Consider the following 27,767-nt stretch of genomic DNA (forward strand, 5'->3'; position numbering starts at 1 on the left):
ACCCTGAGACCATGACCTGAGCCAAAGTCAGACGCTTAACCTACTGAGTCACCCAGGCACCTTACCCAATCACATTTTTGAAGAGCCCTCCAACTTGATGCGTTTCTCAAAGTAGTTCAAAAAGTTCCAGGCATGGGCCACTGGGTGGCTCAGTCAGTTAAACATCCTACTTCAGCATAGGTCATAATCTCACAGTTTGTGGGTTCCAGCCCCATGTTCCCGCTGTGCTGACAGCTCAGAGCCTGGAGCCTGCTTTGGATTCTGTGTCTCCCTCTCCCTCTCTCTCTCTCTCTCTCTCTCTCTGACCCTCTCCTGCTCATGCTCTATCTCATTCAAAAATAAACATTAAAAAATTATTATAAAAAAAGGTTCCAGATATAATTGTTCTATGAATACTGTAAACACAATTTGACTATAGCATGATAACTTCACAAGTGAAAGATCACATTTGTTTCCTCATAGTATTTATTTATTTAAAAAATGAGAACTGTTACCTTTTCCTGACCCTCAGGAATATTCCAGTACATGAGAAATAAAAGTAATGAAATGCTGATTTTTATATGGGTAAGAATCCTGGGTACATTAGCATTCCAGATTTCTAGTTCTGCTTTTGATTCTGATAAACAGGATGTGGATATAATTAATCAAAAAATAAGGTAAAGAGGTAAGGGAGATGGGTCCTTGGGTGGCTCAGTAGGTTAAGCATCTGACTTCAGCTCAGGTCATGATCTCATGATTCATGGGTTCAAGCCCCACATTGGGCTCTGTGCTGAGAGCTCAGAGCCTTGAGCCTAGAGCCTGCTTTGGGTTCTGTCTCTGTCTCTCTCTCCCTCCGTCTTCCCTGCTCATACTGTCTCTGTCTCTCAAGGATGAGTAAACATGAAAAATTAAAAAAAAAAAAAAAAAAAGCTGCAGCAAGGAGAGACCAAACCCTGAAGGACTCTATAAGCCATTTTAAGGAGTTTAGGCTTGATCGTAAAGGCTAATGGAAAGCCAATGAAGGGTTTTGAGTAAGGAAGTTTGAAATATTTATCTTTCATTACTGAAAATATTATAGCTTCTGTGCTAGGAAGGGACTGGTCCCTTTTCAATTGCATTTTTCATGTTGCAGCATTCAAGTTGTCAAGACATAAAACTGTAAATTGTTTAATATCTATCTATCTGTCTGTCTGCCCATCTATTGAAAGCATGTCCTTTCTCATAGCAATGGCTTATCTTTCATTTAAGGCTAATCAAGTGTGTCTGGGACTGTTCTCTGGAGGTAAATAATGTAAGTCATTGTCTGATTGGGAAAAATAAGGGGTTTCAGAGCCAAGTGACCCCCACAGTAAAAAGCCTTTGTCTCTGATCTTCTGATACACAAATAGTAAATGAAATTGGTCACTGTCTGGACTAATCCACTAACATTTGAGAATACCAGGAAGGACTGTGATTATAGAGAAATCCACAACTAACATTAATCTGGCTCTTTAGGTCAGAAATTCATTCATTAGTCACTCATTCAACAATTGTTTAAATACCTACTATGGGCCTGAGGATGTAATGGTCCCGCAATACAATGGTGAGCAAAAACAGACTTGGTTCCTACTTTCTTAAGCTTATAGCCTATTTACTCATGCTCCAAAGGGAGAGGGAATTAAAAAACACATTCTAATGTTAAATATGTTGTCGCTAGCAAAAGGCTAATACATAGAGACATACAAGGGAAAGGGAGTTCAGGGTGGATTTCAAAAAGTCAGGTCTGGGGTGCCTGGGTGGCTCAGTTGGTTAAGTGTCTGACTTCAGCTCAGGTCATGATCTCACGATTCATGGGTTCAAGCCCCACATCAAGTTTGTTGCTGCCAACACAGAGCCTGCTTCAGATTCTCTGTTCTCTCTCTCTCTGTCCCTCCCCCTCACCCCACTGTGCACTTGCTCTCCCTAAGATAAATAAAACATTAAAAAAAGAAAAGTCAGATTCTTTCTTTCTGATGCTGACTTCTTCACGAGGCTTCCCCTTTGGACTACTGCAAAGCCCAGCCCATTCTAGAGCATAATGCTTGGAAATATGGGAAGAAAGCATATCAACTCCTTTACTGCACTTCCCTCCTACAAAGGGAAAAGCACCACCATCAGTTCCATTTTCTGTGTTGATTTGAGGACAAACACCTTACTCAAAGCTAAAGGAGCATCTGTAACTTCCCCCAAATTTGAACCCAGGCCCCCAGTTTCCTGACCAAACTGCAATAAGTCAACCTTGTGCTGTGTGCACGTAATCATCCCCTCTCCTTCCTTAAAGAGTAGCTATGTTTCAGGTAGGAGAGGAGTCATCTTTTTCCACCACCTTTCAGATAAATAACTGTAAACTTACCAATTTGTAACAAATTTTACCAGCCCCAAAACTCTCATGTTGACCAAGATATTATATGGTTAAGAAAGAACTATTAATGCAGAATAGTTCATTTTTATCAAAACTCCAGCCTACCTACAGATAGATTTCTTTTAAATCCATTCTGATATCTGTGAAGTAGAAATTTTAGGCAGATGGTAATCTGCTCAGTGACTCACAGGGACCCAACACACACAGAAACCACAGGTTATGTCCCAAGGAAGTCTGGCCTCATGACATTTGCAGATCACAGCACTGGTAAAGTGTTACCCAAAGCATGCACCTAGTGAAACGGAGGCTGATTGATTGCTAATTACAAGGAACAAAGTGTAGAATCCCTGGGATAAAAAAAGGCTGTGCTGAGTACAGCACCAAATACCTCACTCTGAAATCCTCAAATCCTTGGCAAGGATGAAGAAATTCCACCATGAACTTGATAGTGGATCAAAACAAGATAGCTCATCTCAACAAGCCAAGAATATTCATTTGCATACCATAGAAATATCAAATATGCTAAAGAGATCTGAGTATCTTCAAAACCATAGACCACAAAAAATTGGAGAGAATAAGACCATATTCTGAACAGCCAGAAAAACTTCTATAAAGTCAAAGTAACAAGGAAAACGGAGACAACCAAATGGACAGACTCTGCTCCTGCCATCTCTGTATCTTTCCCTCACTTGCCATAGAAAGAAAAGCACTTCAGTATGTATTTTGAAGATAACAGAGGCAAAAGCAATACAACATCCTTATTACCAAGCTAATTCTTTCAGTAATCCAGTTTGCTTTGTATATAGAAGCAGCCACTATCTGTAAATAAAATTGCAACTTAGGCCTGATATTTTAGCCATCTCTTCTGTTATCCCCATCAGTCTGGGGGTGCGGGGAAACTTTATAAATTGGGTGCTTGTTCTGGACCAGGCCCTGTGCTTTATAAACATTCCCTCATCTAATACTCAAAACAGCATCTGAGTCGGGCAATACTTGGTAGACTTGCCACCCAATAGCAAACAATAAGTGTTAGCCACCATTGTTACTGTTCTGTCATTATAACAGCCATGACCCTAATGAGGAGAAATGTGAGGTTTATGGAGGTTATGCAACTGGGCTAGTAAGAAGCAAAGACCAGATTCAGACTCTGTTCTCTCTGGCCCAAAAGTCTGCTAAGCATTTAACTGCTTTGGTATACACCAGTAGACCAAGAAATAGAAAATCACATTAGAGGAGACCAGTGCACTATTAAGCAGCAATAGAGACTAGAAATGAGTTTGTGCTCAAGTATTTTAAATGAATGGCATTGTAAGGAGTAGGAAATGGAAATATCTTCTTTCTGAAAGCCCAATACCAAGGGAAGATGGGTTTCTAGAGTTTATCCCCCAATTGGCCTTTTCTTAATCATTATTTCCAGGCCACTTTATGTCGAACTGCTTGGCCACCAGAACTGAGAGAAATTCATTGCTTCATTCAGAAAATATGAATGTTTCTCCAACTAGAGACCGCAAACTCAAGATCCTTGTCCAGGATCTTGACAAAACGGCTCTGACAAGAGGGTAACGTCCTTCCTTTGTTATTATGGCTCATCATAATTACTTGGGATAAAATAATAAATTTTAGTTCAGCAAGGTCCATGGCCGTTGGGCATCTTAACATAAAAGAACAAAAAATAAAATAAATTAAATCAAGGCAATATGCCTATTTCCATCCCAGATTATTAGTATTAATTGATTGGGTTAATTCTCTTTTGTGTTTAATAGTACCCCCTAAAAATTAATCTAAAAAAGAGGAGGAAATGGAAGGGAGAAGTAGAAATGGTAAGCAAATGGAAGTTCTGAATATTTTGTTAATTAAGTCAAAATAATAATAAATACAGCTGACGCACATATGGTCACAAAATAATATGCCATGTTTTAAATAATGTTCAGGAATGAGTACGTACAGCATTATAAACAATGGCTAAAATTTTGCCCCCAAGAAATTAATACTCTTCCTCTCTACTATATAAGTTGTAATGGTAAGAAAAGAATATCAATTCTATTTTATAGATGGAAATACATGTAAGGCACAGAGAATTCTAGACTCTTGAGGGCCATATGCACAAGTAGTATATTAGTTTTCCTGTTTTCGCGGACTAGTCTTCTATATATTAGGATGCTGGTTTCCATGTATGGAAAAAATAATATAGAAGATGCTATATTTTCATCAAGTAGTTCTAAGTACAATTGTTAGGTGATCTAGTTTCACTTTTGTGTCCTACGATTCCTTTTAAAGTATATATATATATATATACTTCATGCAGAATGTCACCTTTGTAATATTGTGTAATATTAGTGCTTCCACTAATAATGCTTTCAATTTTGTTTCTTAAAATCTTTCAAAGAGATTATTTTGGGGCTCGAAACTTTTCATGCCTTATCTTGGCCCATAGATGGTATCAGAAAAGGAGAGAAAATTCCACTCAGCTATTTTTCTGATACCACGAATGGGTATGAAAAAGACTGGAGTGCCTGGATGGCTCAGTCAGTTAAGTGTCTAACTCTTAATTTCAGCTCAGGTCATGATCTCACAGTTTGTGGGATCGAGCCTTGTGTCAGGCTCTGCACTGACAGCATGGAGCCTGCTTGGGATCCTCTCTCTCTCTCTCTCTCTCTCCCCCCCTCCCCCACTTGGGCTTTGGGCTTGCTCACTCGCTCTTTCAAAATAAATTTTTTAAGAAAAGGAAAAGAGAGTAACAGAGATTCAGATACTGAATTACTATTGACGATGATGATTCAATCTTATATTTGAATAAACTTTTTATTATTATCCCTCAAGTATTTTCATACATTTTATAGGCAAGAGAAGACATTATAGGTCTAAAGCCATATTAGCAACAGATTTTTGAGAATTGGAGCCCTTTACCTGTTTCAAATGCCTTTTAGAAACAGAAGAATAATTTCCCAACAGACTTTATATTTCTCACTATTCACAATGGCATACATTTACATATAGGTATAGTTATTTTTGTATGTGAATGTATATGTATATGTGTATATATGCGTGCATGTATGTGTGTGCATATATATTCATATGTGTTGACATGTGTACCTATGCATACATATATACCTTTAGATGTAAGAACAGCTAAGGAGAGTAAAAGTAAATCAGTTAGTCAAAGTGATAAGAAAGCAAGAGTTTAAAAATATGTTTTAAGTTTCATCCAGGATCTGAACTCTGCATCACTGTAGCTGTTCATCAACCATCAGCCCATGGTTTTATTTAACCATCAACACATATTCAGTATCCTACGCACTGAAGAGACAATAGTAAATAAACTAGTGAAGTCATTTGCCTTTTGAAGTTATTCTGGCAGAGGAAACAGACTATAAACCAACAAGTAAATTTATAATATGTTATGTGGTGATAAATGTTACAAAGAAGGTAAAGCAAAATGAAAGGAAAGAGAATAAGAAGTGGTTGCAATTTCTGAAAAAATGACGAGCAAGGCCTCTCTGATAAGCTGACATTGTCTCAAAGAGCAAACAAAATAAATGAGCCATCCACATGCATACCTGGAGGAAGAATATTCCAGGCAAGGACATTTTGTGCAAAGGCCTGAAGTATGTGTATGCCTGGTACATTTATAGAAGAACTGAAACAGAATGAATGAGGAAGACAAGTCAATGAAGGGACCAGAAGTTTGATAATGGTAAGTTTAGATTTTATTCCTAATGAGACTGGAGACATTGGAGGGTGTTAGAGGAAAGAAGTACAAGACATGACGTATTTTAAAGGATGCATACAATAAGCTATGGGGGGGGTTACTTTAGCTTAGCATATGGCATAAAAGTCAAATACCAATGAAGTCTTGTTTTTCAATCATGAAATAACTTCGGAGGTGGGCAGTCCCAGTTGCCGTGTTACTATTTCAACTCTAAAGTCATCAGAGTCCTGGGTTTCTTTAATATTTCTGCTTCCCCATTCTTAATGAATCACCTCATTGTCCAAAATGGCAACCGAAAATGTAGCTATTTTATTTACATTCCAAGAAGCAAAGAAGAGGAAGAAGGAAGGACAAATAGGGTATGCCTCCTAATGGGTCTGCTCTCCTTTAGGAACTTTCCCACATGCTCTGTACCTCAGCTCCCCTTATATCTCCTTGATTGACTCCAAGCCACAGGGCTATGTCTAACTCCAAAGGAGGCCAGGAAATATAGCACCTTTTAAAAGGTGAGATAACTATTTGCATTATTCAGATCTTGAAATCTCCAAGAATGAGAAATTAAGTGTATATTCCACATGTCCCTGCCTTTCTCTTACCCTTTACTCAATCTCCGGTGCCTTTTCTCAATCTTCAGTCTCTGGTCCTATCAACACAATTCCTTAATTCAACATTTACCTGGAACCAGTGGACATCCAGAGACAGTTGAGCAAGACTTTTAGCTGAGAAAGTTCTCCCAAATAGTATTAATATAATGCAAAGACCCTTGAGAGCCTAAAGGTCATCTCATCCTTCAGCAGCATTTGACTCCTGGTTAAAGGTATACAAAGAACATTTTTTAATGTTTGTTTATTTTTGAGAGACAGAGGATTCATGTTATCAGAGCAAAGCCTGACACAGAGCTCAAACTCACAAACTGTGAGATCATGACCTAAGCCGAAGTCGGATGCCTAAATGACTGAGCCATGAAGGAGCCCCTACAAAGAACATTTTGAACCTGATATTCTAACTCTATAATTTTCCTCTGTCATTGCCAGTCCTTAGGTAGTCGATATACATCAATAACTCAGCATTCCCCAAAGCTGCTGTCATACACACACACACACACACACACACACACACACACACACACACACACAAAGACAGGTCAATAGCCCAAGCTGACAGACTATTTTTCCTAAAGGGTACAAATTAACATATTTGCCTGAAAATTTGCTTTTCAGGAAAAAAAAATAACCTTCCAAAATATAGAATGGGAAATGCCTAATCAGAAAAACCTGATTACATCCAGGAGAGACAGGATCCGTATTACATCAGTTTATGCCCTTCAAAATATTTTATCTTCCCTTATGTGGCCATGCTCTGAATTTAACAAGAACAAATGCCCTTGTAAGTGTTAAATATATTTTTGTAAAGAGTAATGTTTTAGTGCAGAGTTTTATAGCAACCCATAACTAATCACATTTCCAAAGCTATTTTCATTTGCCAATGAAGACAGTCACTTTGATAACCATTCCTTATTATCAGCCACTGAAGTAGGCAATGATTTTTATTCTCATTTAACAGATAAGGAAACAAATGCTCAAAGAGGTGATATAAGTGATTTAGTCATTTGCTGATGTGGTAGAGAAGCTGAAATTTGAATTCTTGGTCTCATCCAACTTCCCAGACCCTAGAGCTATGTGGCCAGCTTTGCAATAAGGAAGCCTATTTATATGACTTTCCATGGGACCAGGAAGTCAAAACCACAACAGGGTAAAAGCAGGAAGACATTGCTTTCTTGGCAGGGGATTTCAAAGGCAGCTGCATTAACCACTTTCAGAGCATTTTGCTATATTGTGGGGACTGCCCTGGACAAGCATGACTACAAAGTGCCTGAATAAAGAAGCATATTCTTCGATAACACTGTTAACCTTCTTTTATTTGAAAAAATAAAATAAGCTCTGTGCTTACAAGAGTCAAAAGAAAGGGCCTTCATTTTGAACACTCTAATCACTTCTTCCCTTTTACAGTAAAATCTCAGTTTGTTCCCAGAATAAATTCTCAACCAAGTGCTGGAACTTATCCAAAAGTTCCCCTCCCTCCTGGCCCCTAAAAGTGACAGAATTCTATATGCTACTGCCACCACCTAGCTCCAAATCACACAAACCTTTAATGTGCAGGAAGTTGAGGATGCTTGTATTGGTGTCAAGCAGTAGCAGTTGGCCATGCTCCACTGTGACATTGTCGCCATCTTGTGGCACTCTCTCAGGAAACCAGCTGTGAGCCCTTGACCACCTCTGGCAGAACTGAAAGGAAAAGTTCCCCTGGAAAACAGTTTTAATGTTTTATTTTGTTTGGTTTAAAGCAAGATAGTATGGAGGGTCAATCTAAATGGATACTTCTTAATCTAAAATTAATTTGCACATCATGTAAAACGTCTCAATAAAATCAGTCACTCTCTCCATACAACTAACTCAAAAAGGCAAAAATACAGAAGGGACAAAGTTCCACTTGAAATGTCTCTGTGTTGGCCACTGGAATTCTCCAACAACGTCATGCTACTCATGTTTTCTTACCTTTTATTTTTCTCCAGGACAAGGCCCCTTCTACCAACTAGATGGGGTCAATTCCATTTTTTATTTTTACAGACATATATTGAGTTTTGAACAAAAAGTCATAAACAGCCTGGAATCGAGAGAATTAAAATGTTCTTCTTGATGGGTGGAATTTTGCTTTATGTGATTGGTATCATTTTTCATTGGCTCTCCTGCCAAGTGTCCCTGTTTTATAGGAACATTCCTCTTTCCAAGTCCAGCCTCCCACTCTGTCTCTTTTTGATATTTTTGCTGCCTTTCCCTCTATGCTTGGTGCATCAGTGCTGAAAACAAAATGCAGAAATGAATTCCCACTGACTTCAGAGTATAGCCCAGAACCTTTGAGTGAGTGATAGGCAGGAGCAAGGTTGAGAGGGGCCCAGACGAGGAAGCACCCCCTTCCCATTCAGCCTTGGGTCTCCCTCACAGAACAATTGGCTTTCCTTTTATGGTCACACTAAACCCACATGTTTTTCAAAAAAAAAAAATAAAAGGAATGTAAAAACCACAGAAAGCAATATTCAGCTCATGTAAGAGGCCGAGAACATGACTAAATGTCTTGTGCAGTTATGAGACTCTAATTATGATAAATATAATAAGATCAGAATAGAGAAGGTATTTACCTCAAGGTAGTACATACAACATGTGTCTGCCTCTTTCCACACACTTCTTCCTGCCTAGATTCTAACCAAATGTGAAGCCTGGGTCCTATAAAAGAACTGCCTAGAAGATCCTCTTGTGAGGTGTTGGAGGCAGATAGGAGATTATTAAGAAGGGAAGGCATGTTTATAATACCAATAACTACACCTACACAGCGAATAGTACCCTGGAGTATTTCTAAGAGAGAAAATAGAAAAATGTATAGCCAGAAGAGCTAGTAGGTTTTCCAGGAGTGTGTACTGACCCCCCAACTCAATAGTCTTGAGTTGTATACCCAACCCAATTGCCAACAAGCTTTTGGAATAAGCAAAAGCAGAATTTTTTTATTCTCTACATTTGCAAAGGAGAAAAAAGTTAATGACTTCTCCCAATTTAGGAGATGGATAAGCAGTACCAGCACCATGATAAAGAAAAGGTGATACATGAGCATCTTTGTAAGCCATATGAACCACATTCCCATAATGGCCATTCATAGACTCAAAAAGTAGGAGAGAATTTTAACTCTCTACTGATTTTTACACTGAAGTTAGGCAAGGGAAGTAAAATTACACAAAGTAGTCCTTACAGGTTTTACATTATATGTTCTTAGAGTCCCTTAATTCATTCCCATCAAATCCAAAGAGAGAGAGAGAGAGAGAGAGAGAGAGAGAGAGAGAGAGAGAGAGAGAGAGAGAGGGGGGGGGGGGGGGGGGGGGGGGGGGGGGGGGGGGGGGGAGAGGGAGGTGAATAGGAGGAATCTGGAATGGAATGATGAAAAGGTGGGAGAAGCTGAAATGGATAAAGACGGTAAAGTCAACTGCAGAGGTGAATTGGATTATTGGTCATGTTGACTGGAAATCCACTCTAAAAGGACTTTTTGAAAAAGCCTAAGTTCCTAGAAGATCAGAAATGGAAGGACTCTAGAGAAATCCCATCCCTTCATTTTAAAGGGGGTTTCTCAGCTTAGAGCTGTTTGAGGTACAGAGTCCCTCAGGGTCACCATGACGGAATCAGAAGCTCAGGAGGTGGGGCCCTCAGATGATTCCTCAGATAACCACTACTACATCAGTTTGAGGATGAACCCAGGCAAGGGCTAGAAGGGAGGGAGATACATCCCCAAAATGGATCTGGACACCTCCTTCAAACCAGTCCCTGAAGCAGAGGGTCTTAAGGAAGGCCAGCAAGCTGGACAAGATGTGGTGTGGATGTAAGGACTTCGAAGGATTCAACAATATAACTCTTCCTGAGACATTAACCTGGTGGTCAGACCATACCCCAGCTACAGAACAAAAAGTAAAACAAGGCTCATGACCCTCACAGTGGAAATATATAGAACAATAGACATTAATTGGGTATGTGAGGAGGTCAAAGGAAGCCTATTCCACAGTATCTTCCATTAATTAATTTGAGAACAACTTAATACTTCCAATTATCACTGATATCTGTTATCTAGCTCTAGGTGAACTTTTAAGACTTTCTCTCTTTCTCTGCAGTCCCTGTATATACATACATTAACTATGTTCCATGTGTTATAATATCTTGGCCTGGCCTGTCAACCTTCAAAAATTGCTATACTCAGCCCCAACCTGACAAATGGAAAGGTTAAATATTGTTATTTTCTCCTCACCGTTGAGGACACAATGGCTCAGAATTTAAATGATGTGTCAAATGCCACAGAGGTGAAAACAGACGGAATTGATACAGAACAAGGTCCCAAATTCAGGCCATTTCACTCACCTTGGCCTCCTGGAACATCTTCCTCAAAATCTCTGCTGACTCACTCTCCTATTTCATTCAAGTCTCTGACCAAGTAACACCTCCTACCCAACCTCCTTAATAAAATAGCACCTATGATAACTCTCCCCCCTCCCCCAGCACTGCTTAAGTCTGGTATTAGAGCTTTAATTCTATGTGTATTTATCATCTGTTGAGCTTACCCAAATGAAAGAAAGAACTTTGTTTTGGTTGTTGCCATATCCCCACCCCCCTAAAAAGTATCCGACATATAGTAAGTGCTCAATGAAACTCGAGGAAATAATTTCCCAAGTGAATTATTCCTAAGTGAACTGCTAATCCCATACATGCATTGACAGATGCTATACACACACACATAAACACACATGCACATGAGTGCAACCACCTTCCTGAAACAATGGTTGAACAAATAGGTGGAAACTAAAATACTTAAAAATCTGCATCCCATGGGTTTGGTTCACATGCTTTCACAATCTTTTCTGCATTTTCAAGCTCTGTTTGAACTTAAACCAAATGGTGGTGAATATATCTAAATCAAAACCCAAGACTCAGATTACTGTCTCCCTGTGAAATCTTTTGCCCTTTTTCATTTACCTTCAGTTTCTCTCAGTGTGGTATACTTCAAATGAATATAAATGTTAAGCATTAAGTTTCAAAAGACCTAAGCTTCCTTGTCCCAAACTTCTCTTTAGTATAATAATGGTATCTTGAGATGTATAAATGTTTATTGATGATTCATGGTACAGTACAAGATGGTGACTAAATACTAAAATCTCTAAAAAATTAATGCAGTCTTGGAGTACCTGGGTGTTCAGTCAGTTGAGCTTCTGACTCGATTTCCCCTCAGGTCATGATCACAGGGCTGTAGGATCCCGGATTGAGCCCTGCATGAAGCTCTGAGCCCCGCCATCAAGGTCTCCACTGAGCATAGAGCCTGCTTAAGATCCCACACCCGCCCCCCCACACTCTCCCTCTCTCTCCTCCCCCTTCCCTACTTGCACTAATAAAAAAAAATTAAAAAATAAAAATAAAAGCAGCCTCAACTATCTAACAGCTACCTGGGGAAGTAGAAATGTATCCCCATAATTGCATGTTGTCATGAACCCATAATTACAAATACAGAATCTTAGTTCTTGACATTTTCAGAGGTGACACACTGGTAGTATCATTCCCCATGTCAGTGGCAGTCCTGTGACTACCAGGCTAACACTCCATGAAACAGTGAGAGTGGCTCACTTTCTAATCCCTATCACTTTGATCCAATCAAGCAAAAAAAAGAATGCTAAAAGCATTGAAAATGTTCATTTGAGAGAGAGAGAGAGAACAAGAACAGGGGAGGGCCAGAGAGAGAGAAAGGGGACAGAGAATTTCAAGCAGGATCTGATATGCCACCGGCACAGAGCCCAACATGGGGCTCAGTCCCATGAACCATGAGATCATGACCTGAGCCAAAATCAAGAGTTGGAGTCTTAACCAAATGAGCTACCCAGGTGCCCCTGCGACGGGCATTTTAAAAGACATCTTGTCATTATGTCTAAAAGCCTCTCAGTTGACAGCAACATGACGCCTTTGGCAAAAACCACGTTCTTTGTCACCAGCCCCACCTATTGGTCAATGCAGGTTTCACTTCCACTGAATATAAGTTCCTTTCCCTATTCCCAACATGCTCAACCATTAGCGTCACTTTTCTTCTTTGAGCTAAGCAAATCACTCATTCCCATCCTGCAAATGAAGAATACCATTTCCAAGAGGTCTGGGTGGCTCAGTTAGTTAAACGTCCAGCTTTGGCCCAAGTCATGATCTGAGGGCTCGTGACAGCTCAGAGCCTGGAGCCTGCTTTGGATTCTGTCTGTCTGTCTCTCTCTCCTCTCTCTCTCCACGCTTCCCCCACTCACGCTCTGTCTCTGTGTCAAAAATAAATCAACATTAATAGTGACTTAAAAAATTTTCCTCACAGACCTATGGGGTGGGGGGGTAAAAATAGAGATTTAAGAACTATCCAGAACTGCCCTCATCTTTTACCTCAGCTCATATAACCCAAAATTAACAAAAAATAAAAAAATAAAATACACACACACATATATTATACATATATATATGTGTGTGTGTATATATATGTATATATGTGTGTGTATATATATACATAATATATGTGTGTGTATATATATACATAATATATATGTGTGTGTGTGTATATATATATACATAATATATATGTGTGTGTGTGTATATATATGTATATGTGTGTGTGTGTATATATACATAATATGTGTGTGTGTATATATATACACACATAATATATATGTGTGTGTGTATATATATATATATACACACATACACACATACACACACTTAAAAGCATAAACTTCCCTGCCACAGCTAGGAAGCTTATGCAGTTTGTTTTCTTCTTACATGTCAGCACTTCTCTGAACTTCGGGAAATGTGCAGTGTCTGCAAATCTTACATGTCACCTTAAATGTACTTGCCACACCACTAGAGTCATCTTGAAAGAAGTCATTGATCAGCAAGTTGGAGCACCAAGCACAGCAGAGACCTGTCTGTGAGCAGATGTGCTAAGCTGGGGTGCTGGAGAAGGCAGAGGAGAGAGATCTCGCCAATGTCCTCAGTTTGACAAAGACGAGGAAGAACTGTTCTGACACCTTCCCAGACCGCCTTCTTCTTGAGCATGCAAGCTCTCAAAATAGGACAAGACAGGTCCCTGTGACCAACATTCTCTAGGGCCTGACCCTTCGTTTTCTCCACAGCATTCATCATCACTGAAACACTGTGTATTTGTTTATAGTCAGTCAACTGCCAACACAATGTAAGCTTCACAAGAGCGTCTTGAGTTTCTGCTGTATCCCCAGTTTCTACAATGCCTGACGTGTACTAGGCAGCCCCAAAATATGTCTGAATGAATGCTCAGCTCTCATTAGGGCTCCTAATCACTATTCCATCATTAATTTTTTAAATGTTTATTTACTTTGGAAAGAGAGAGAAATCAGATCATGAGAGGGGGAGGGGCAGAGAGAGTGAGGGGGAGACTCAGAATCTGAAGCAGGCTCCAGGTTCCAAGCTGTCAGCCCAGAGCCTGACGTGGGGTTTGAACTCACAAACTACTCGATCACCACCTGAGTCGAAGTCGGATGCTTACCCTACAGAGCCACCCTGTTGTCCCTAACTATGCCATTATATAACATATCATTTTAATAACTAAACTTACTGGATATAAAGCTACAAGGTTTTTTTCAATGCTCTTTCACATGGAAATATTTTTAGTTTTTATAAAAACAAATGTATTTTCATTTTCTCTCATGACATTTTTTTATTTTATGTATAGGACATCCTTCTTTCATTCTGACATAAACATCATTTATGTGTTCTTGATTTGTAGGACTTTATATCTGTATGTTAATCCTCAACAAATTTAGAATTTATCTTGATGAGAAGTTTCCCATTTTTCTTTGTTTTCTCCCCAAAAATAGTTAACTTTCTCCACATCATTTATTAAATAACATTTGCTTTCCCAACTAATAGTCTTGGATGTTTTAATAATTGTATGATGATGTTGGGTGATATTAAATTTGCTACCCAATTAAAATCCCAAACCTTTTACGTATGACCTGACCTTTACGTCATGCATCTCTTGCCGATACATGTGACCTCATCCTTGTTCTTAAGGTGCTCATATCATCATTGAGAAAAAGACAAACAGCCAGATAATTAATGTAAGTGTAATAACTAAAGGCACTATGAGAGTGCAGCAGATCAGCTGGCTGACTCAGGTGGAGACCGCCTTATAGACGATACCTAGTTTACGAATCCCCCTTTTTTTTTAAATCTGAACACTGCAGATAAATTAACATAGGCTGAGATTATTTCAGCTGATTACAAAACATAAAATGCTTATTTTAGAAAAGTCAACCATTCACAAATCCAGGATTACGAATAGAGCCCCTGACCTATAATTTAATAACTCCTTAGGGAACAAAAAGGAAATTAAATTAGTTTGGCATAATTTGTTCTTACTGCGCTCATGCTAGCTCTAAGTGATCACTTTCTTTTCTTGGTGCTTATAAACCCTTCACGATTATGAGATAACATGAGAAAGTCCTTCCACACCATCCGGCACATTGACTATTCAAAGCCATGTTGACAATATTTTATGCCAGAGACTTGTGCCCAGTTCAAGTTTGCCCATTGTACCTGTTAGAAAACTAGCCTATTTACTAGTTTACCTCTCAGTTCTACACACATCCTGTACTCCATTATTTCACAACAAATATTGATATTAACGTCTTACATATAAGTTATTTTTACACCTTTGAGCTTCAGGGGACTAGTTCAGTCTGCAAACAGAACAAATTTACAGAGCCTGTCTTTATCTTCTGTTTCACAGGAATCTTCACATCTCCTCTAAACAATGTCTCTCCTGAATTATAAACTTGAAGATCATTTCGCTTGCCAGAGAAATAAGAATGACAATGATAGCTACAAATCCTTGCATGCCTCTCATATCCCCGGCACACTGCTAGAGATTTTATTTACACTATCACTGAATCCTCTCAACTGAAAAACATACATATTACCCTCTCCACTTTGAATTTACAATTTTTTGAATTTTAACAATTAATAATAATGGCTAACCATTTTTGCATACGCCCAACAGGTATAACCCTACTGAATAATCCCAGTCTCTTTTCAGCCTTCTTCCCTGGAACTATGGAACAGATGGATCTCTGGATTCAACAAATATTTATGGAGCACCCATTACCGACCAGAGACTGATGTAGGCAGAAAACAAAACAAATCTCTGACCTCACAAAGCTTGTACTTTAGGGGAAAAAAGTTAAATATACAAAATGAATAATGTGCTCTGAAAGTTGAAGACAAAGATGACAACAATGACAGAGAAGAAACAGGGTGAAGAGTATCAGAAGTGCCAGGGTGGAAGGAGCTGTTTTAGATCCAGCCATCAGGGACTGCGCCTGTGATAATGTGGAGCATGAGGAAGAGTGGAGTGAGAACCAGAGGCTCTCTGGAGAAGACCTACGGACGGAGCATGCGTAGAATGCCACCGGGTCAGCAAGGCGGGTAGGCGGTCTGGTGGAAGAAAGAGTGCAGACCTTCCTGCTGATGCAGTGGGACATTTGGTTTTTTCCCCACTGCAAAAAGCCTTCAAGTTTAGATGCCATAGATGTTTCGATGTTATGTAAAATATTCAGTAGTATGCAACAGGGTCAGCAAATGACAGCTGACATCCAGCCCACCCACTGTTTAGACAAAAACATTTTAATTGGAACATGGCTCTGACTATTCATTTACACATTGTTTCCAGCCATTTTGAGTTTGTGACTATATTGTTCACAAAACCTATACTCTTCACTATCTGGCTCTTTCTTTATAGAAAAAGTTTGCTGACCCTTGGCATGTTCCAATTCATACCGTCTCTATAGGAATAAGGACTGATATTGTCCAAGCACCTGTAATATGCTCCATACAGTACATCTATATACTCTGTCAATATTTAAATATGTTCAAAACAAAACTTTCCATAATTAAAAATAAGTATAATACAGCTACTTAAGAGTTTGGGGACTGGCAAGCAAAAACATCTTAGTGAAGGATATATACTGAAATACTGGAAACTGCTTCAATTCTCCTTGTTTTCCAATAAGCAATAAACCAGGTCTCTAAAGGCTACAAGAATGCAAATAAAAGTGTAAGTGTGTGCGTGTCACACACACACACCAATGCACACATACACACATAGAGCCAAACCAGAAGATTGACACATACATGCTAGCCTTTTCCACAGAGTTGACACACTGCCATTTAACCAGCGAGCACAGAGCATGTGTTTCTGTTCCCAGTCACTAGTAAGAGACAAGGTTAACATTTTAAGTGATGGACTACAGTGTGTTATTTCCCCATGCAATGGACCCATGACTGCACTGCCTTTGAAAACACTTAATTTCAGTGATTGAATACACGGGAGTATACTTTCCCTGCTATGAACCTTTGACAGCTCCTCAGTTTCATACACCAAGGGAACCTTTTCTCCCCTCCTTTTCTTTTTCTCCTCCCCTTTATACCTGAAGGGAAACAAAATGAATATGTGGTGGCAGAGGGGAAAGAAGGAAGCCAGAGAATGAAAACCCATTTATAAGCATCACTGTATTTTCCAATAGAAGTATTCACTGCCATCTGCTCTAATTACTTTTAATGTTTGGGCTACCATCTTCATACAATAGAAATAATGATCTCCTTACAGGCAAAAAGGAAAAAAAAATTTTACAGAAACAAACAAAAGTTGATTACATTTAGCTCCCAGGCTAAAGAAGCATCAAGCTACTTTGTAGTGAACAATCAATTAGGAAAGTGGGTAGGTCTCTGATTAACACAAAGTGGGTCCCCATTGTAATTCCCTCCCACTTTCTCCTTTTCCCATCCCTTTGGAAGAGCTGTGCCCACAGTCGACAGAAAACAAGGATTTTACTAGGCACATTTTTGGGTCTAAAGTTATTTCACAGCTATTCCTTTCATTTGGATCAGAACCAGGCAAAGCTGACCCTTCTTGTTGGCATCAGACGTGCCCCACCTTGAGAAATACTGAATATAGAGATGGGTATTCTACTAAGCATACAGAGCACCTCACAGAGTTCCTGGGAGGCAACCCAAGACCTGAACCCCTCATGGGAAGCTAGAATTAACAACCTCATTAAAGTCTCCAGGAATAGGAATTACCCAGACTAGCCTCATTCCTCAGTACTCCAGGAGAGCCCAGGAGTAGGTGAAATAGTAGGAAGACATGGAATAGATCACTGCAATGCCAGCAGAACCTTGACTTTCACCAAGGCTGCGTCTAGAGACCCTCTCAAATCCCCAAATTCAAGCATACTATCTGTATTAAAGAAGAACCCTGAGGTGCTCCCCAGAATTCCTGTACCTTGATGTGCAAGCTCAGCACAATCTTCTCTTCTTAAGTAGGAAAAGAGCTGGTGAGTATAATGGGATATCACTCCCATGATTAGGTTTTGGCAAGGGTGAAGGAATTTTGCAGGTGCAATTAAATTCAAAAATCAGTTGGCTTTGGCTTAATCAAAAGGGAAATGGGCTTCAACCTATTCAAGAGAGCCCTTAAAAGAGAGATCACCCCACTGGCCTTGAAGGAGCAAACTGCCATATCATGAAGAGGACCTTGTGACTAGGACCCAAGAGTAGCCTGAAGGACCTGAAAATGGTGCTCGGCCAACAGCCAACATGCAAATGAGGACCTCAGTCATGCAGTTGAAAGGAATGGACTTCTGCCAACCACCTGAAGGAAGACCTTGAGCTCCAGGTGAGAATGTAGCAAGGCTGACCTCTTAATTTCAGCCTCGTGAGGAGATCAGGGGCAGAAAGCCCAGCTCCTCTGTGTCCAGACTTCCAACCTAGAGAAACGGTGAAATAATAAGTAGGCATTGCTCTAAGTCACTGAGATTGTGGTTACTTGTTATGCAGTGCAGCAATAGAAAATGAATATGCCACCATCTTGGTCATCTCTGAAGAGTCATTTTCATTTGTTTGCACCTGGGTTTCCCCCACCTCTTTGAACTTACTGCTCAAAAGAGTGGATAACAACAGACCAAGCTGGGATGGCCGAGCTTGTTCTCTCACTGATTAAGTGACCACACACACACGCACACACACACACACACACACAGGACATGAAACAATTTAAATTTGCAATGCCAGGAAGTTTAAATTAAGACCTGACAGGGACCTTCCATCCATTCAGGAAGAACTAAGACGACTAAAGATCAACAGCAAATGCCAGCAAATGCTGTCTTCACAACCTCTTTGTATTTAGGCTGAAGAAATGCAAAACCTTCCTGATCCAGAATGTGTGCCTGTTGGGAGATACTCAGAATATTTAAAAGTCCATATTCTGACTCTACATCTGAGAATAGTATTTGAGTATAATTGGCTCAAATAGCACTACTCTTTGGCTTACATTGCTTCCTTTAAGGGAAAAAAAGGATCTGACTTTTTATTCCCTCACTAGAAAAAAAAAAAAAAAAAAGACACTGTTTTGCAGGGAAAAACCAAGCTCAGAGACCAGAGAGATCTATCCTGTATCTGGTATCTTCACTAGTCTTAATTAAATAACTTTTCCCTTGTCCTTTAAGCTTCAGAGTAGAGATTAATGTACTTTTTAGGAAGGACAAAGGAAATGTTAATTTGGGTTTTTAGCTTTCCGGATATCAAAATAGAGCATTCATGCATGTATTGCCTGGTTATTGAAGACGCAAAAGGTTATCCATTTTAAGGCTAATAAGACTAATATCACAAAAGTATCAGTCCTACTTCGATGCAAGGATATGTTTCAGAGCTGGGATGAAATCTCAAGTACCTAGAATTTGGGGAAATTTCCTGGACGCTGTGATACAGATGCCTTTTTTATACATACAGACAGTGCTGATTAAATTCACTTTGCCATCATCTTTGAGAACACTCACTGGGTGCTCGCTGGGGGCCAGGAACTGTGGTACCGACCCCTACACCCACGGGTGCATAATTGAATTTCTATGCTCTCAGAGCCCAGTTCCAAGTGCATCGTTCCCTTTACTCCAAACACATCCGCCACACATTGTCCCTTTTCTGCCAAACTCTGCTTATTGGTTCCAGATGCAGTGAATCATCTACTGACTCGAGTGACATTAGAGGTAAACACCAAGGTAAAATGTAGAGATAATTGAATAACACCAACTACCAGTAACAGCAGTCCAGGCAAATGAGGAAATAGACCCGGAGATTTCAGATAGGCCAGTCTGATGGAAACCCTCCACTCTCAGGATCAAAACCACATGCCATTTGACATGATGGAAAAATATCTGTGTTTTATTTTTCTAAATTTTCATATGTCAGTTATCAGTAAGGGTAGCAGCAAGCAGGTGGTGGCATAATCTAAATGTCCCCATGATGAAAAATAAAACATCCAAAAAATCAACTGCCTCTATTTAGTATATCAAAGCAGTGTGCCTTAAGCTGTTTCTAAAATATCTGTATTTTATTTTTTGACTGCTGATAAATAAAATTAATTAAATGTATGCATTTTCCTTCCTAGCATAGTCTTCTTCAGAGAAAAACCTCATAAAGCAAAAATGGTTCAAAGCCTTATCAAAGATTCATAAAGTTCAATATAATTTCCAGATAGAAAAAAAATGGACTTTAATCATTTGCTTTACAGTCACCTGGAATTCACTGTACACAATGCACATAATGTATAAACATGGGCTCATAACATATACACCTAAGTTTACACAAACACTTGAAAAGCTTTCCTTATTGTGTGTCTTTAAAGGCAGAAAATTCAGAACCCTTGGCAAATAACAAACAATCCACAAGCATAGTTATCACCCAAGAAGCTCCTCAAAGTTTGCAAGTTTGAAAGCCACAAAGACCTCTATGAAATGAGCCTTAAACCATCAGTAATCAGCCATATAGGGATTCAGTGCTGGACTAATTCAATAAGCAATACTGGGGAACGATCCAAGGCCACGATGCCTCTCAGAACACATGCAAAATGTCTTTCGGTAGAATTCTCTCAACTTTGGGGCACTAGCCCTTTGCTGGAAATCAGTTACTTAACTTGCTAAGGATTAATTATTCATGTGGCCTCTGTTTTGCCTTAAGAAATAGAAACTTCTCCTTTCCTCATTTTTCCATCAGAAGAAATCAAGCTCTCCTTAAGTCCCTCTATTACTTCAGGGTTGCTGAAAACTCAGAGGTCTGTTCCAATGTACCAGTCTCCCCTTGTCCACTGGAGATACATTCCAAGACCCTCCGTGGATGCTTCATAGTGTGGATAGCAGTGAACTCTATGTATACTATGCATTTTTCTATAGCTATCCTTGCATACCTCTGATAAAGTTCAATTTATAAGTTGGATGCAGTAAAAAATAACTAAAAGTTGAGAGATTATAATGATATACTATAATGAAAATTATGTGAATGGGGTCTCTCTACCTGAAAATTATCTTACTGTACTGTTCTCACCCTTGTAATGGTGTGAGATGGTAAAATGCCTACATGATGAGATGAAGTGAGGTGAATGAGTAGATGTTGTGACATCGCATTATGCTACTATTGACCTGACAATGTGTCAGATAGAGGATCCTCTGCTTCCAGACTGCTGTTGACTGCGGGACACTAAAGCCAGGGGAAACTGTGACCATGGAAGGCAGAGCTGCAGTTAAGGGGGAATAACTGCATCTGTTTTTAAAAATGGGAAATGAAGAGACTACTACAAGATTGTTCATGGAATCAAGCAGGAGTAAAGTTGAGACAAAGGCCAAATCAAAGTAACTTACTTTTCCACCAAAAGGCATGTGCTTATTTTTTTAAATTAACATGGTGTAAGGAGTCCCTTTAAAATGTTCTTTATTTGAGAGAGAAAGAGAGAGAGAGAGAGAGAGAGAGAGAGAGAGAGAGAGAGAGAGAGAATGTGTGCATGTATGAGTGGGGTAGAGAAGCAAGCTGAGAAAAAGAAAGAGAGAGAAGCCCAAGCAGCCTCCACGCTCACTACAAAGCCCTATGCAGGGCTCGATCCCATGACCCTGGGATCATGGCCTGAACCAAAATCAAAAGGTGGACACGCAACTGACTGAGCCACTCAGGTTCCCCTAAAATTGTTTTTGATGGAGCAACCACTCTGCATTGCAGTAGAAATGGGCCACTACAATGATCCCAGGAAAAAGCTAGCAAGCGTGTGGCACAGCTTTCTATTATTCCCATCCTCCTTCTACTTGACAACTTTCTGACATCCCCCTCTCCAGAAGAAGTTACCCTTACCTGGGGTCAACCCAAAGGTGTTTTTGCTGTTGTTTTAGAAAACTGAGAAAAAATGGCTCTACCTCTTTGCCAATTACACACAGAAGAACAAATTAACTCTGCCCTGTTACTGCCTCCTCTTTCCCGCTGTACTCAACTAATTCAGGAGGGAGGGTAGTTTTTAATCTGTTAAGTTATTAAGGTTCTCATATGGGCAGGCCAAAGCAAACCTAAACTTGGTTTAGTTTTAAACATTTTTTAAATCTTTGAACATTTTCAGAACATTTATAGACAATGTAATGTACATTTGCAATTGACACTTTGCCTGATTCCCTAAGCAAGCAAGATGCAAAGAAGGTACCCAGAAAATGTGTAGAGGTTACAAGGCCAAAACAAACCACATAAATGAAGCTTAATTATATTCTGCAGACCAATCAAGAGATTTGGATTTTAAAGACAAAATGTAGGCTAATATAATTTATATAAAAGATGTCTCTGTGTTTTTACACAGAAATCTTCATGATATTAAGTTCGACAGTGATTTGTTGGATATGACACCAAAGCAGAAAAACAAAATAAACAATAGATAAACTGGACTTCACCAAATTAAAAATTTTGTGTATCAGAGGACATTAACAATAGAGTAAATTGGCAACCCAATAAATGGAAGAAAATTCTTGCAAATCATAGATCTGATAGTGGATTAATACCCAGAATATATAAAGAACTCTGACAACTCAGTAACAAAAACTCAAACAACTGTACTTGAAAATGGGCAAATGATTTGAATAAACATTTCTCCAAAGAAGATATGTAGCTAATAAGCATATGAAAACACGTTCAATATCACTAACCATAACCATAAGGAAAATGTAAATCAAACCATAATGATGGGGGCACCTGGGTGGCCCTGTTGGTTAAGCATCTGACTCTTGATTTCAGCTCAGATCATGATCTCATAGTTTGTAGAATTGAGCCCCACACTAGGTTTTGTTCTGTTGGCAAGGAACCTGTTTGGGATTCTCTCCCTCTCTCTCTCTGCCCCTCCCCACCCATGCTCTTCACTCTCTCTCTCAAAAAATAAGCAAACATTTAATTATTTTAATGTCTTTATTTTTGAGACAGAGAGAGAGAACATGAGCAGAGAAGGGGCAGAGGGAGAGGGAGACACAGAATCTGTGCAGGCTCCAGATGCGTGAGCTGTGCTAACAGCTCAGAGCCAGATGCAGGGCTTGAACTCATCAACCACGAGATCATGACCTGAGCCAAAGTCGGACACTCAACAGACTGAGCCACCCAGGCTCCCCAAACAATAAATAAACATTTAAAAAAATCATAATGATACCACTTCACACCCAATAGGATGGCTATTAGTCGAATCAATTAATACAATGCCAGATTTACATGAGAATGTAGAAAATTGGAATTCTTGTGTATTGCTGGTAGGAATGTAAAATGATGCAGCCACTTTGGAAGTGATATGATAGTTCCTCACAAAATTAAACATAGGATGACCATATAACCTGAACTTTTCACTTCTGGGTATATATCCGACAGAATTGAAAGCTCAAATATTTGTACACTCATGTTCACAGTAGCATTCTTTACATTAGCCAAAAGGTGGAAGCCAGTTCATACACTCACCGTAATAAATGAACAAAATGTAGTGAGTGTATGTGTGTATATATATTTATATATATACACACACAATGGTGTATATGTGTGTGTGTGCGTGTGTGTATACACACACACATACTGAAATATTATTCAGCCTTGGGGATCCTGGATGGATCAGTTGGTTAAGCGTCTGACTTCGCTTCAGGTCATGATCTCACCTTCTGTGGGTTTGAGCCCTGTGTTGGGCTGTGTGCTGACAGCTCAGAGCCTGGACCCTGCTTTGGATTCTGTGTCTCCCTCTCTCTCTGCCCCTCTCCAACTCATGCTCTCTCTCTATCTCTCAAAAATAAATAAAACATTTAAAAAATATCATTCAGCCTTAAAAAGAACATTCTGACACATTATAACCTCTATGAACCCTAAAGACATTATGCTAAGAGAACTAAGCCAGCTAGCAAAGGACAAATATTGTAGGAGTCTACTTGAATGGGGTACCCATGCTGTCAAGTCCATAGAGACAAAAAGCAGAATGATGGTTGCCAGGGGCTGGGGGCAGTGGGCATGGGAAGTTATTGTTTAATGGCTACAGAGTTTCAGTTTGGAAAGATGAAAACATTCTGGAGTTGGACAGCAGTGATGGGTGCACAATGGTATGTTTTTGAATTGTACTGCATGACTGAACATAGTTCAAATAGTAAATTTTGTTACACGTACTTTACCACAATTTAAAATAGTTGGGGGAGAGATGTTTATTTGTTTTTATTTAAATCACTAAACCTCTTATGGTGCCTGGGTGGTTCAGTTGGTTAAGCATCTGACTTTGGCTCAGGTCATGATCTCATGGTTCGTGAGTTTGAGCCTCATGTGGGGCTCTGTGCTGAGTGCTCAGAACCTGGAGCCTGTTTCAGATTCTGTTTCTCCTCCTCTCTCTCTCTCTCTCTGCCACTTCCCGGCTCACACTGTCTCTGTCTCTCAAAAATGAATAAACGTTAAAAAATTTAATCACTAAACTTCTTGGGTTCTCTAGTTCTAGACCAGAACAATAGATTAAAAAGGAAACTTGTCAGCTGTTTTGATGTTCCTATAGACCTCTCTAGGAATTGAGGAATTTTAGAGCAGTCTCCTCATGTTTCAGAGGAGGACACTGGAGCCCAGAGAGGTTAAATGGCTTTTTCAGGACCCTAAATAAATAAAACCAGGTGAAGGAACAAAAACAAAAACAAAAAAGAAGACAAATCTCAGCATATGTGTTTGCCTTTGTACTCTGTGGAGTGCAAGTGTGCCCACAGTTTCTGTGAGTGTGTGTGCATGCATGTGTCTACAGGCCTCTCTTCACCTCTCTGGAGACACCACTCACCTACCGACTGTGTAACCGCACACGGAAGTCACCTGTTGCTCCCCAGCCACACTCTGCTATTTCACACCTTCATGCCTTTAGCTATGGGGCTCTGTTACCTCCATCTGGAAGACCTCTCAATTCTATTCTATCAGGCAGCTGCCTGTTCAATCTTCCTTTTCAATTAAGCTTTTGCTTGTGTCCCCCTGCCCCTAACCCAGACTAGCTCTTCCTCCCCTCTCTTTTCTGCTCCCACCGGGCTTTGCGCTTGCTTCTATTGTACTCACCCCACACTATATCACTACACGGTGTTTAATATGTTGTGCTGTTTTCTATTCTCACTCCTACTTCATCTAAGCCAAACGAGAGGGGACTCAAAGGATGCAATGGGAGAGCTTAATGGAAAAGGCACTAGCATTTGATTCACACCTTCAAAGTCTCCAGGTGAGAGACTAGAGCTAGAGCTGCCCCTGCCCAGCAGCAGCGGGAAAAGAGGGCACTGGTTTGGGAGCAAGTTGCATGTCACTGACAAGCAAAGGTGACTGACTATGGATTGCATCAAAGGGAACAGATCTGAGGTGCTACAAAAGGGATTTTTCCCAAGAGACAGACTAAATTGCTAGAGTAAAGTCCCCCACCCCAAAAAAGCAATAGGCCAGCCTTTCAGAGAGAGTGCAGTTCAGGGACATCAGCAGGGTTTCTAATGAGCCCACAAAGAAGCCCATGAGGGAGCTAACAATTGTATGAATCCCACCCACGGACGCATGTTAACATGCCTTGTCGCTGTGCCTGCCACATATGATGTGTCCTTCTGCCACCATCCCCCCGCACACCCTGGACCCACTCCTATAAGCAGTGGGAAAGGAGATGAAAAGAAGAAATAATGATTCCTCCCATGCAGGCTTCCAAGCCACCTGGAGGTGGGGGGAGTCTAAAAATTGACTGAAAGTTTGAGGTTTTGAAATTACACTGTACTGAATTGGCATTAGGTGATTAGAGCCCCAACAAGACTGACACACTCAAAAGCAAGTCATAAGGACTTAAAATTAGTCCTTATTCAGTAGGAGGCTATAGGAGAATTTGGCAGGGTCATTTCAGTGCTGAGGCTATCAACGCCAAGAAACTTGAAGGGAAGTGTGGACCAGAGGCAGGGAACTGGAAACAGCAATGGTGTTACCCTTTCAGCAAGGATGGCTGTAAGAAAGGAATAAACACAACCCCTTTGTAAAAGGAGCCATAGGGTCCAAAGAAGATTCGGGGAAGTTTGGAGTTCCTTAAGACTGAACAGTTTACATACTAAGGAAAAAGAGCTAACTGAACAAGAGACATAGAAAATGCAGCAAAGGGTCATTGAAAACGAGGACGTCAAGTGGTGCCAAGCTGGGAGAAGAGGCAATCTAGAACACACAGGAAGGGACCAGCCTCCTTCTCCGCTCAGCACACCAACACTGGTGGTCCCAAGTGTCCATGCCCTTCTTCACCTGCCCTTTCTTCCCAGCTATGGTTACTATCTCCCCTGGCCTCTATTATCATCTACCTTATAACAATTCTCAAATCTGTGTCTCAAACACTGAACCCTCTCAATCCTGAACAGCTGCATTTCTCCACTGTATGTTACATGGAGCACTCACCCACAGCATGTGTAAAACTGACTAATGTTCCCCTTCTCACAAACCTACTCACTCAGCCATCAATACATGAAACACTGCCTAACACCACCACTCTGCACCAAATTAGAGTTTCCCCACACCAAAACTATAGTCATCTACAGCTCCTCCTATTCTTCACCACTGACATCCAGTAAGTCACCAAACTGTGACCATTTGCTTCAGAAATGCCTCTTGGTTCGTTCTTTTCTTTTCCTTGTGTGGGCTAACAGAGGTGTTCATCTCTCACCTGGATCTTCTTGTCTACAGGCTCCATGAGGGCAGAGAGCAAGTCTATTTGTACATCTAGAGTTTAGCACAGTACTGGGCCCACAGTAGGTTTTTAATGAATGCTTGTTAAATGAATGAATGGAAGGTGAATGAATGACCACTGTAATAGCTTATCTGGTCTTTGCTTTCACTCTGCACACATCCTTCCATTCTTCTCTCTACTGCTAATATGGTAATATTCTCTTCCTAGAAAAATCAGCATTATTAATTCGTATTCTCTCTCCTCCCCGTCTGTCTGTCTGTCTGTCTCTCTCTCTCTCTCTCTCTCTCTCTCACACACACACACACACACACACACACACACACACCTACTCCCACTCCTCCCACAGACACACTTAGCATACAGAGGTATGAAGCTTAGAAGAGAGCTGGCTGCCAGTGCCTAGAGCATAAACTCTAAATTCAAATAAGTAGAGAACTCTCCACCCCCTAACATAACCCTCACCCCGTAATTGGTCTCCCCGGCCTGATCTCCCACTCCTGAAGCCTTCACTGGGACATGTACCATCCTCAAGCTATACCAAAAGACACACTGCCTCCTAAACATATCATGACGATGCTTATGTGTATGTTCTTTCTCTCCTGGGCAAAAGAGTCATCTTTCAAAGTCTAGCCCCATTTTAAATTTCCCCATGATGACTTTTTTACGCTCTTGAGAAATCATTCTTCCCTCAGCACCTGCCCTGCATTCTGCTCTTACTGTTTTTATGGCCCGTATTTATATCAAGGTTTTACCTTGTAGATTGTGAGTTCCACTAGCCAGGGACTAGTCACCTACGTACCACAAGTCACTAGCACAGTACATGGCCGGTGGTGGGCACTTACCAAGTTAATTAGACCAGCTATGTGGGACAGGCAGGCAAAAAACAGTGGATTGCAGTGACGCCAAAAGCTTTCTCTTGCCTGGAATTTTACCATTTCTTTCTCTTCTGTTAACCTTATTTACTGTTTCTGAAAAGATTACAGAATATATTCATCAAGGCATAACTCAAACTGCTGGCATTGTGTCTGCTAGCCAAGTGTGTCC

General features: G+C 40.2%; 1 protein-coding gene across 1 annotated transcript in view; it reads right to left on the reverse strand.

Moving 5' to 3' along the window:
• Positions 1–27,767, reverse strand: part of PKHD1 (PKHD1 ciliary IPT domain containing fibrocystin/polyductin) — a 466,767-nt gene that overhangs the window by 308,241 nt on the left and 130,759 nt on the right. Inside the window, exon 35 of the mRNA XM_029945445.1 lies at positions 8,215–8,371. Within this exon, the coding sequence (XP_029801305.1) occupies positions 8,215–8,371 (157 nt within the window). The remainder of the gene's footprint in view (positions 1–8,214; positions 8,372–27,767) is intronic.

The sequence above is a fragment of the Suricata suricatta genome, chromosome 7 (assembly GCF_006229205.1).
Source record: "Suricata suricatta isolate VVHF042 chromosome 7, meerkat_22Aug2017_6uvM2_HiC, whole genome shotgun sequence".
In the NCBI taxonomy this organism is placed as follows: domain Eukaryota; kingdom Metazoa; phylum Chordata; class Mammalia; order Carnivora; family Herpestidae; genus Suricata; species Suricata suricatta.